This window comes from Misgurnus anguillicaudatus, chromosome 10 (genome assembly GCF_027580225.2).
Source record: "Misgurnus anguillicaudatus chromosome 10, ASM2758022v2, whole genome shotgun sequence".
Taxonomy (NCBI): Eukaryota; Metazoa; Chordata; class Actinopteri; order Cypriniformes; family Cobitidae; genus Misgurnus; species Misgurnus anguillicaudatus.
The window spans coordinates 35,957,265-35,968,362 of NC_073346.2; the positions used below are offsets into that span (position 1 = coordinate 35,957,265).

The 11,098-nt window shown below is 35.3% G+C and overlaps 1 protein-coding gene across 2 annotated transcripts; it reads right to left on the reverse strand.

The window, feature by feature from the left end:
• Positions 1-1,424: 1,424 nt before the first annotated feature.
• Positions 1,425-10,062, reverse strand: LOC129448802 (apolipoprotein A-II). Of its 2 annotated transcripts, none has more exons than XM_073872508.1 (4): positions 10,004-10,062; positions 2,277-2,345; positions 1,776-1,893; positions 1,425-1,692 (listed from the first exon to the last, which is right to left on the reverse strand). In XM_073872508.1, exons 2-4 carry the CDS (start codon positions 2,320-2,322, stop codon positions 1,476-1,478), a joined length of 381 nt encoding a protein of 126 aa, XP_073728609.1. In that variant the 5' UTR covers positions 2,323-2,345; positions 10,004-10,062; the 3' UTR covers positions 1,425-1,475. The 2 variants fall into 2 exon arrangements, with proteins under 2 accessions (XP_073728609.1, XP_073728610.1); XM_073872509.1 differs by lacking the exon at positions 10,004-10,062 and adding an exon at positions 2,485-2,525 and having other exon boundaries at positions 2,277-2,347.
• Between the last annotated feature and the right edge of the window lie 1,036 nt (positions 10,063-11,098).

Consider the following 11,098-nt stretch of genomic DNA (forward strand, 5'->3'; position numbering starts at 1 on the left):
GCCATTAAAAAGTTCGAAATTTCAGATTCCTGTGTGTGTGGGAATGTGTGTGTGTGTGTGTGTGTGTGATGCATTTTTAACATAGCTTTCACTTGAAATTAGTGATTTTTTGTATGTCCTGCATATTTATTTCCATTTTTTATCTAGATGAAAAATGTTGCCATATGACTTTTTTAAAGGTGCATTGTGTAACTTTTATAAGGATCTCTTGACAGAAATGTAATATAATATCCATAACTATATTATTAGTGGTGTATAAAGACCTTACAAAATGAACTGTATTGTTTTTTTTACCTTAGAATGAGCCATTTTATCTACATTTAACGCTGGTCCCCTTACATAAAAGTCACCATTTCGCACCGTCAGTTTCTATAGTAGCCCTAAACGGACAAACTGCTCTATAGAGCGTGTTTTGTCACTACGTTTTCTCAAACGACGCATGCTTGTCCACTGGCGGCTACCGTAGCTTCTCTATGCGTTTCAAAAGGCTGCTGTGGACTGAGCCGTTGGTTGCCATTCGCAATCTCACTGCTAGATGCCACTAAAATCTACACACTGCACCTTTAAGCAATCAGACATATGATGTTTAAACGCAGACAAAACGTAGGACAAAAATAACTCCAAAGCAGATTTCAAAATGAAATGTTAATACTGACACAAACACACATGCGGCCCCCCTTTTCTTACCCTCATTGTCCCTTAGTCACCCTATCTCTCTTTCAAGATAAGTCATGTCTATGATGTTGATTTGTTGCCATTATTTGAACCTGCATACTGCATTCTGTACTCCACTGGCTGTTTATTTATATATAGTTTAAAAATGTCATTTTAATAAATTTAAATGCACCAGTACCTCTATATGAACTCTTTAGGTACAAAAGTTTACTTTTTAAAAGAGTACCGCCCCAGTGACAGCTAGAGACCACTTTTTGACCATTTATTTCTAACAGTGTAGGCATACCTGGTGAAATATTTTGTGTGCCCCAAAACTAAGTTGTTAAAGATTCAATAGACTTAACAGGTGCTAAACAGGACAAGCCTTACCTTATTACTGTCCCGAATACAGGACACCTAGTTTACATCAATATTGTTGATGTAAGTTTTAATCTATCACTACAAACTATATATCGTTGAAAAGGTCTAAGCCTCTAGAATAGACATTTCAACAGTGTTTTATAAAATAAATTATGTAGGGAGAGTAATTGATTCATTTATGAACATTTATATTCTGCTAAATGTCACTATCCCGCCAGCAGGACGCCTATGTTTACTTCAGTGTTTTGCATGTGAATTCTTATCTAATCATGACAAACTGTATATCGTTTGAAAGCTCAAAGAGTGTAGATTTAACTCAATAGGGTGGGGTGACGCCTAAGGGGTTAAATCAGTAATATTTTGAATAACCAGCCAGCACAAATATGATCACTTTCAAGCCCTTTTATTATTTCAAACACACATATAAACAGGTGTCCTGTTTACTGAGGGGGCAGGATGTCTTTGGTCTTCTCAGCAACAAACTTGATCATCTCCTCAAATTGGCTCTGCACCATATCACCCAGAGGGGCGACCTGAGCCTGGACGGAGGCGGCCAGTGGTTTGATTTGGTCTTCGATGTTGGACAGAGGCTTCAGCTGCTCCTGGAGCTTCTCAACCATAGGCTGGAACTGAGCTCTGCTCTCCTCAAAGTAAGCCCTAAACACACAAAACACAGAGAATTAATCTCCATTCATTCAAATCAATAATTTCCCCACACCGCATGATGATGCTGAACTTACCTGGCCTTGTCGGCCATCTCAGGGGCTTTCAGGGTGTCCACCAGATCCTGGAAGTACTTGGCGATCTTCTCAAATTCAGCAGGAGCCTCTCTCTTGACCAGAGATAGTGACTCTGATCCTAAAACAGAAACAAAAATGTTGATCAATACAGTCATGCATCTTAAATAGCTTTGCTTTGACCCTCCACACGGTCAGAAAAAAGTACAAAAGATGGTACCCTTTAAATATGTACCATTTAAGTACAAATATAACACATTTGAGGTATCAATATGCAACTTTTTGGTACAAAGGTTTACTTTTTGAAAAGGCAACACCCCTTTTATTCTGAAAGTGCTTTTTGACACAAACTTATTTCTGGCTTTCTGAATTTCCTAAAGGGCACTTTGCTATGTTAAAGTATGTAATTAACAAAGTTAAAAGAAGAATACACACTGATTTCATTGTTTTAGTTTATATCTAACATGTCCTGAGATCATAACAATTAACTGTGTAAACTCTTACCAATGACCAGAGCAACAACAAGGATGGCGATGAGAGAGAATTTCATGGTTGCAGTTGGGCGAGACTTTTCTCTGTAGAGACAATATTAATTTTATATTAGTGTCATCTTTTCAAATTAATTCATCATAATTTTGTGGTCAAAACGTTTTCTCTATAAACTTCAGCAGAGCTCAAAATGATCACAGAAATAATGTAAATGCAGGCTTACCTTAAGTCCTGGAGTTTTTAGACCAGATGGTGAGTTCTCCAAGGAGCCAATGTTTTTTATAGTCTCGAGATGAGGAGTTCAAAGGCTGACCTGTGTTGACGAAATCATCCACATACATTCAACCTTTAGGCTTTGCCTGACACTACAGTGATTGACTCAAAGTTCAACTGTAATCGCTTTGTTTTTGCTTAATTGGTGTATTTTTGGTGTCGTATACTGTAGACCACTTCTATACAACAATATTATTAGTACAATATAATAAATGTCATGACACCATAGACAAACTATTTATTTATTTAAACATTATTTCATTTAGCAGAGGCGATTTTGAAATGAAGGAGCATTCGGCATTTACTTAAACATATACCACATAGTATTTTTCATCACATACTTTGACTGGAGGCATAGTGTGATGACAGTTCGACATCATAACTGGCCAGCTCAGCCATTATCTATTGCATACTTTATCTAAGATTACAGAAAGGGGAAAGTATCTGTAGTGAGGCATTTCTGGTTATCTTCCCTAATAGAGATTATTGGAGTTCAACAAGCAAACCCTGATCTTTACACTATAATAACCTTCTTAAATATAATAATACATTACAGTAATTTGTTTACGTGTGTTTCAAACATTTTTCATTATACATTTTTAATCATTTTGTTTTATTGAAAGAACCCCTTGCACATAAATACTTTAATATTATTAAGATGAATTAACCCTTTAATGCTGTATGTATCATATATGAGAAATGCATTTCTGAGACCCATTGTGTCACCATGAGCTATAAACTTTGCATAAAATGCTGTTTTATACAATCTGTTACTTAAATAATTTTTTTTTTACATTTTGTTAAAGGACCTAAAAAAGACTTCAGATAAAAATAGAATTTTTTTGTCCATTATTTCTTGGTTTAGGTATTAGTAACTTTAAAAGTAACTTTAAAAAAAATCAATAATTGATATTGTAATTTATTAATCATTTTATTAAAAATAATAATATAAATATTTAAAATATATTAAATTAGGATATAAAGTTGATGGGATGCAAGACAGCTCAAATTAAAATATATAGAGAAATATTAAAATAAAAATATAAATAAATTAATAGAAAATGAAATACAAATTATAGAAAATGATAAAGGGAAGTGAAAGACTATAAATAGGCTACTAAGTAAAGGTATTAACAAACATTTACTAAATTAGTTATCATCCGCGAACTGTCAATCACATCATAGCCACGCCCTAAAACACCCCCTGCTTTATCGCCGATTTTAAAATCAAGGAGACCATAATTTAAAAAATTTACATAATTTTGTATTGCAGAAGACTTGAAACTAGTGATGGAGATCATAAACTCATTATGAAGATTTTTACTGAAGTAATAAATCAAGTTAGGTAACTTTTTCATAGACTTCTACAGAAACGACCTCCTTTTTCAACCGCACGTGTCGCCCCCTGCTGGAATTGAGATAGAATGCAGGTTTAAGGCACTTCCGCATTGACGTCACTTCGCAGAACCGGATGCTCTGTTACACAGTACCTATGTTCGTGTTCAGAGAGTTTATCCTGTGAAAGAAACATTGGAGCGTTTTCATTTGGACATTGAAAACAAGTGTTCTTTTTGTAATTATGGAAAAAGAGTCTATTGTACACTTATTCTATGAATGTCCATGCTCATCCGTCTTTTGGTACAATATTTTTTTGAACTGCAATCTAAATTTAAATGTATCTTCAGTTGTACCGCATTCTAATGAATATGACGTTTCCACAGGAAAAATGTTTGAGTCACAAGACGTTAAACGTCAACGATAAACGCGCACGAAAAACGTTGAGGTGTGTAAAGACCTTTATTGACTTGTTTTTGCTTTTAGGCAAATTTTATGACTCTGAACCCAATTTTGTTTATTTTCAATCAGCCTTTAATGTATATTTAGAATCAATAAAATTTGTAAAGAACAAAAAAGCCAGAAAAACTGTTTCTCTTTTAAATGAATTTAATATATAATAATGTGTGTTTCCCTTTTGTATAATTTCTGAATTTCAAAGATAAAAAAAAAACTGTACCTATATTCCCTCACGGGAAATCACGTGACCTTTTCTAAAGATCTCCAACTCACGAGCCAATAGGCTTTATACCCAGCTGCACTACTTCCTGAACTTCAGCCAGCTCCTTGTTTCCTGTCTGCCATTATTGGACAAACTGATTAATTTCGTATTAACAACCATATTGTTGTTGTGACTACTGAGGTCAGGCGCACCTGGATTAATCAGTTTGTCCAATAATGGTAGACAGGAAACAAGGAGCTGGCTGAAGTTCAGGAAGTAGTGCAGCTGGGTATAAAGCCTATTCAAGACAAACGTTTGTTTTAGTTTTATTATAAACACACATTGCTATATTCTACAGGAAGGTACCACAATCTACTAAATATTTGAATGTATTATTTCTCCAAATTTATGCACAGATATTAAGAGAATAATGAAAGTGTTTTTCATAATATATTTTAACAAGTCAGAAAGATGTTGGTTTTGGAAAATATGAGCTGGGAATTATCACAAAGTGCTTAAGCAGTCACGTCACAGAAAATAAGTAAGTGTCGCAATGTGAAGTGAGCTAGGGTCCTTACCAGTGCCCGAACCTGCGCACACGATAGTATGGAGACGGCAGTTCCCTAAGTGTATTGCAGGTAGATTCAATACATTACCTCAGTTGTTGATCATCTGAATTAATAATTTGGTAGTTTGTTTTTGTATTTCGGTCGGTAATGATTTGCTCTAAAATTGCTTACAACTTAGCAAGTAAACAGGTACGTCTAAGATATCTGCTTAAGAGCTGTTTTACATACATTCTATATCAAAGACTTCTTCAATATGTTTATATGACATCTTTTAGGAAACGTCTCGTATTGCAGATGAGCAAACAATCAAAACACAACATCTTGCAGATGTAAATGCACACATCAAATAGAGATCTACGAGATGTATGTGTGCTATCAGTAAAAACAAAACATTGACATTCTTAGAATTACATTGCTTGTCTTATCAATTCTTGTTATTAAGTTTATAATAACTTGTCTTAGTTGCTACTAGTAATTTATAATAATAATTGTGCTGTTAAAAGATTAATCACAATGAATCACATACAAAATAAAATATTTTTTGCATAATATATGTGTGTGCACTGTGTGTAATTATTTTGTATATATAAATGCACATTTACATTATGTATAAATGGTAAAATATTATACATAAATAAACTTTCCCTTAAATTTATACATGTATGTGTTTATATACATAATAATTACACACAATACACACACAAATATATTATGCAAACACAAACTTTTATTTTGTATGCGATTAATCGCGGTTAATCTTTTGACGGCCCTATTAATAATCATATTTTATTAAAACCATATTAATAGTACCTGTCTGTCTGTCTGTCTGTCTGTCTGTCTGTCTGTCTCTATCTCTCTCATAAGTAGGTCTTTTAAGATAAATTATGTCTATGATGTTGATTTGTTGCCAGTATTGACACCTGCACCTGTGCCTTTTAAAAGGGTACAACCCCAGCAGCTAGAGACTACTTTTTGACTATTTATTTCTAACAGTGAAGGCATACTGTACATGGTGAAATATTTTGTGTGCCCCAAAACTAAAGTGTCTTAAATTACAATAGATGCTTAAAAGGAAGAGTCTAACCTTATTGAAAATAAAAACAAATAGCCTTCTCAAATGTATCTGCCGTTTAAATCAAAGTTTAATCTTTTGAATAACCAGCCAGCACAAATATGATAACTTTCAAGCCATTTTATTATTTTAAACACACATTGGTCTTCTCAGCAACAAACTTGATAATCTCTTCAAATTTGCTCTGCAGCATATCACTCAGAGGGGCGACCTGAGCTTGGACGGAGGCGGACGGCCAGTGGTTTGATTTGGTCTTCAAACTCCGAAAAGGTCTCCAACTGAACTGACCCTAGAGGGTCCAAAGAAAAACACAGCATTGTAATCGTTATTATAATTTCTCTACAACTTGGGTACATAACAGTGAACCGGCCCATATTATCAAGCGGCCCACTGGGAAAACTCCCGGTGCTCCAGATGACCAGTCGCCCATGTGTCCGCGTAACGTCTGATCGGGTATATATATAAAAATCTCACCACCAGTTCCATCCATCTTGCACAGTTTGGCCCACGGTGTTCGCCGCATCCACGACGCCATTGCCGATCTGCTCAAAAGGGCTTATATAGACCTGAGATGATTCTGAGCCTGGAACAAATATAAAAATGTGGCTCAATAAAGTCTTACATCTTAAATTGCTTAAAAAGCTGTCACTGAGATTGTACCCTTTAAAGAGGTCCTCTTTATATGTACCATTTAAAGCAGAACTCCAAGCTAAAACAACATTATGCTCCAACACTATATTTCATCACATACAGTGTTGGGGGTAACGCATTACAAGTAACGTGCATTAGGTAATGATATTACTTTTCTAAAGTAACGAGTAAAGTAATGCATTACTTTATAAATGTACACATTAATAGTTGAGTTACTTTTTTTCTTTAAAGGTATAGCGGAGGATTTTCTCGAATTTTAGAAAAGAACCGCCTTCTCTACTTTTTTAAAAAATGCAATTGCACAACACTCTTGATTGACAACTAGGAGGACCAATAGTCTTGATGATCCACCCGGAAATAGAAAATCCTCCGCAATACCTTTAATTAATTAGATGTATAAAAAACAATCTACTGCATTAAACTGAACATATTAACGTAGAATTACACCCTCTATGCGTGAACAGTTTCAGTCAGAAATAGAGAGGGCAGACCAGAGCTTGACATTTTTAGGAATGCAGAAATATTTAGTCATAAAAACACCTGCAAAGTAAGATAAAGTAACTTAAAAGTAACGTAAGCATTACTTTCCATGAAAAGTAACTAAGGTACGCAATTAGTTACTTTTTTGGGAGTAACTTAATAATGTAATGCATTACTTTTAAAAGTAACTTTCTCCGACACTGATCACATATATGTAGTTGATTGTGCTGCCATTAAATGTACTAACTCCATATAAAAAATGTAGCTTTTAACTGCTACAGTAACGGTGATTTGACGTGTTGTCAAATCACCGGAGGAAAAATTCACGATTACAGTCTGGTCCACACAGACACGGGTATTTTTATATCCAGAGTTTTTCCTCCAAAAAAATCCTATCCACACATGTTCTGTTTAAAAGAAATCTCCAACCACATGAAAACGCAAAAACACGCATCAAGCGCTGTCAAGAGCATGCCACACCTGCAGGCGGCGATATAACCTAAATCATAAAGCCATCTTGGCCAATCAGAAGCCTAGCAAAAGTGACTTCGCAATGCAAAACCCCGTTTTACTGTCTACACGACAACACTGCAACCGGCGTTTCTTAAAATCCTTACATTTTCAAAAATGTTTTCAAAAAACTTAGCAGACCGACTAGCTTTCCTCATGTCTTTCTCTTCTTCTTCCTCTTCTTTGGTGTTTTACGGCAGCTCGCATCCAGTTTGTTGCACTACTGCCATCTTCTGTTCATATTTGTCTCCTCCTAAATTCTCTTATCCAGTCCAGTTTCTTTTAGATAATTTGCGCCTTGTCCCTTTCCCGCTAAATAAAAAATATTTTTAACATTTCCATCTATTTGCTCAATACTCTGTAGCTGTGCCATCATTCCTTGCCTTTCTTGATTATATTTCCCACATGATATGAGGATATGTTCCACAGTCTCCTTTTCCTGACAATACGTCTTTCTCCGCTGCCATTACTGAACTACAACTCAAACTGACGCACAACGTCAACGTCATCGTTCTTAGCCACCCCCCTTCTGTTCGCTGATTGGATCGGCAGATTTTTGCAGGAGAAAACGAAACTCCACACATCAGTCCCAGACGTAGTTCTGCGAAATGAAAATTAAGCGGAAGCACGTAGGAGGGCGGAGCCAGGCTAAGAATCGTCAGCCGGATGATGTCAAAGTACCGCGAGAGTGATTCGCGAAATCATACGGAGGAGTTAAAATTAGTTGCTTTTGAATCGCTCTCCATGAACTTTGACCTTGTCTGGCTGTCGGTACTTGCAGCGCCGCATTAAGTCGAACATGCCTGAAAGCTGCATCGATCAGTGGTTAGTGGGTGGAGCTAATGACTCAGCAGTTTTGCGCAGTGCATTCTGGTTATATGAGTCCATCAAAGACCGTTATGAAAATTCTGTTTCAACACACTATCAATCTAATTGATCGAAATCGTGCAAATTTCTTTTTTTCTCATGTAAAATGCAAAATGGAAATAGATTACCCGTGATAACAGGCTAGAATGTCTAGGGTTCAATTCCGCTTTAAGTACAGAGTTACAGTATATACATTTGATGTACCAATATGCACCTTTTCCGTTCAAATGTGTCCTTTTGGAAAGGTACAACCCCAGTGACCGCTTTTGTACAATTGAAGAGTTTCGTTGCAAAACGAGATAAATCCATTTTTTTACATTTTTGTCAAAACATGTTTATTATTATTTTATCATGTTATTATTTTCTTTTATGGTGCTACTTAGCTGTATTTTTTAAGTTATGAAGGTTTAAGTCAAAACAAACCAACTGCAGTTGCATTGAAATTAATTGGAATGCACTACCAAAAAACGAGATTTCTGAACAATTAAAAAAACGGTGGTTATCTCGTTTTGCAACGAAACTCTTCAATTATTTCTGGCTTTCTGAATTTCCTAAAGGGCACTTTGCTGTTACTGTATGTAATTCACATAGTTAAATAAAGAGAACATACACTGTAAAAAAAATCTGTAGAAATTACAATGTTAATGCAGCTGAGTTGCCGGTAATTTACCGCAGATTTAAATTTATGTTATTTACTGGCAAGAGTTTGTTCAAAGTTAAATAAATTCTAAATTTTAACAAGTCTTTATCTTTACAGAACAAAACTATACAACAACAGCCTCATGCAAAGCATTCTGGGAACCAGAAATCATCATCAACCTTTTTCTGTTTTTTGCTTCAGATTTTGTTTCCCAGAATGTTTTGCTTGATCCTGTCCTTTTTTAGTTTTACTCTGTAAAGACAAAGACCTGTAAATGTCAAATGTTCATTTAACCTTGAACAAAATGTTGCCAGCAAATAACATAAATCCAAATCCACGGCAAATTACCGGCAACCCAGCTGCAATTTCTACTGATTTTTTTACAGTGCATTGCTTTTATTGTTTAAGTTATAACATTTTACATCCACAGATCTAAGATCATGACAGGTTAACTGTGTAAACTCTTACCAATGACCAGAGCAACAACAAGGATGGCGATGAGAAAGAATTTCATGGTTGCAGTTGGGTGAGATTTTTCTGTGTAGAGACAATATTCGTTTTACATATTAGTGTCCATCTTTTCAAGTTAATTCATCATAATTTTCTGGTCAAAACAAAGATTTCTCTCTGTATACTTCAGCAGAACTCAGAATGATCAGAGAAATAATGTAGATGCAGGCTTTCCTTAAGTCCTGGAGTTCTTAGACCAGATGGTGAGTTTTCCAAGGAGCCAGTGGTTTATATAGTCTCGATATGAGTTCAAAGGCTGGCATGTGTTGGTGAAATCATCCACATACATTCAACCTTTAGGCTTTGGCACAGTGATTGATTCAAAGTTCAATTTTAATTGCTTTGTTTTTATTAATTGGTGCATTTTCTGTATTGTATACTGTAGACCACTTCTATACAACAATATTATTAGTACAATAAAATCGATTTAAGAAATGCCATGACAGACCGTAGAAAAACTATTTTTTAATTAAAACATAGTGGGTGGTTTCCCGGACAGGGATTAGCTTAAACCAGGACTAGGCCTTAGTTGAATTAGGAAATGTAACTAGTTTTAACAAACATACTAAAAACATTACTTCTGTGCATTTTGAGGCAAAACAAAGAGCGCGGATGTATTTTAAGATATGTCAATGCAAGTTGTTTTCAGTTTGGACAGCTCTTACATTTTTTTAGGACTAGTCTAGTCCTTGTCCGGGAAATGGCCCCTAATTAATTTTGCGGGGGCTGTTAAGTGACTTTGAAATGAGGGAGCATTTAGCATTTACTTATACACATCCCATATAGTATTTTTCATTACATACTTTGACTGGAGGCATAGTTTGATGACAGTTGGACATCATAACTGGCCAGCTCAGCCATTATTTATCGCAAACTTTATGTAGATTCAGAAAGGGGAAAGTATCTGCAGTGTGTTATTTCAGGTTATCTTGCCTAATAGAGATTATTGGAGTTCAACAGAGAAGCAATTAATCTTTACAATATATTATGTAAGGGGAGAAAATAATATGAAACACCATCCGTCAACCCAAATAGCTGAAACCAATCGGTCTGGCAGAGGATTTATATAAATATACTGTTCCTGAGAAACACCTCTCTGAAGTTGAACATTGTAAAAAAAATCAGTAGAAATTGCCGGTAAATTACCGTAGATTTAAATGTATGTTATTTACTGGCAACATTTTGTTCAAAGTTAAATGAACATTTAACATTTACAAGTCGTTGTCTTTACAGAGTAAAACTGGGAAGACAGCGTCGGGCAAGGCATTT

Bases quoted from the DNA above. Each gene is read 5' to 3' on its own strand.
- LOC129448802 (XM_073872508.1), bottom strand. From the start codon at position 2,322: ATGAAATTCTCTCTCATCGCCATCCTTGTTGTTGCTCTGGTCATTG. The intron at 1,894-2,276 runs GTAAGAGTTTAC...TTTCTGTTTTAG, and splicing joins TGTTGTTGCTCTGGTCATTG to GATCAGAGTCACTATCTCTG. The intron at 1,693-1,775 runs GTAAGTTCAGCA...TTGTGTGTTTAG, and splicing joins GAGATGGCCGACAAGGCCAG to GGCTTACTTTGAGGAGAGCA.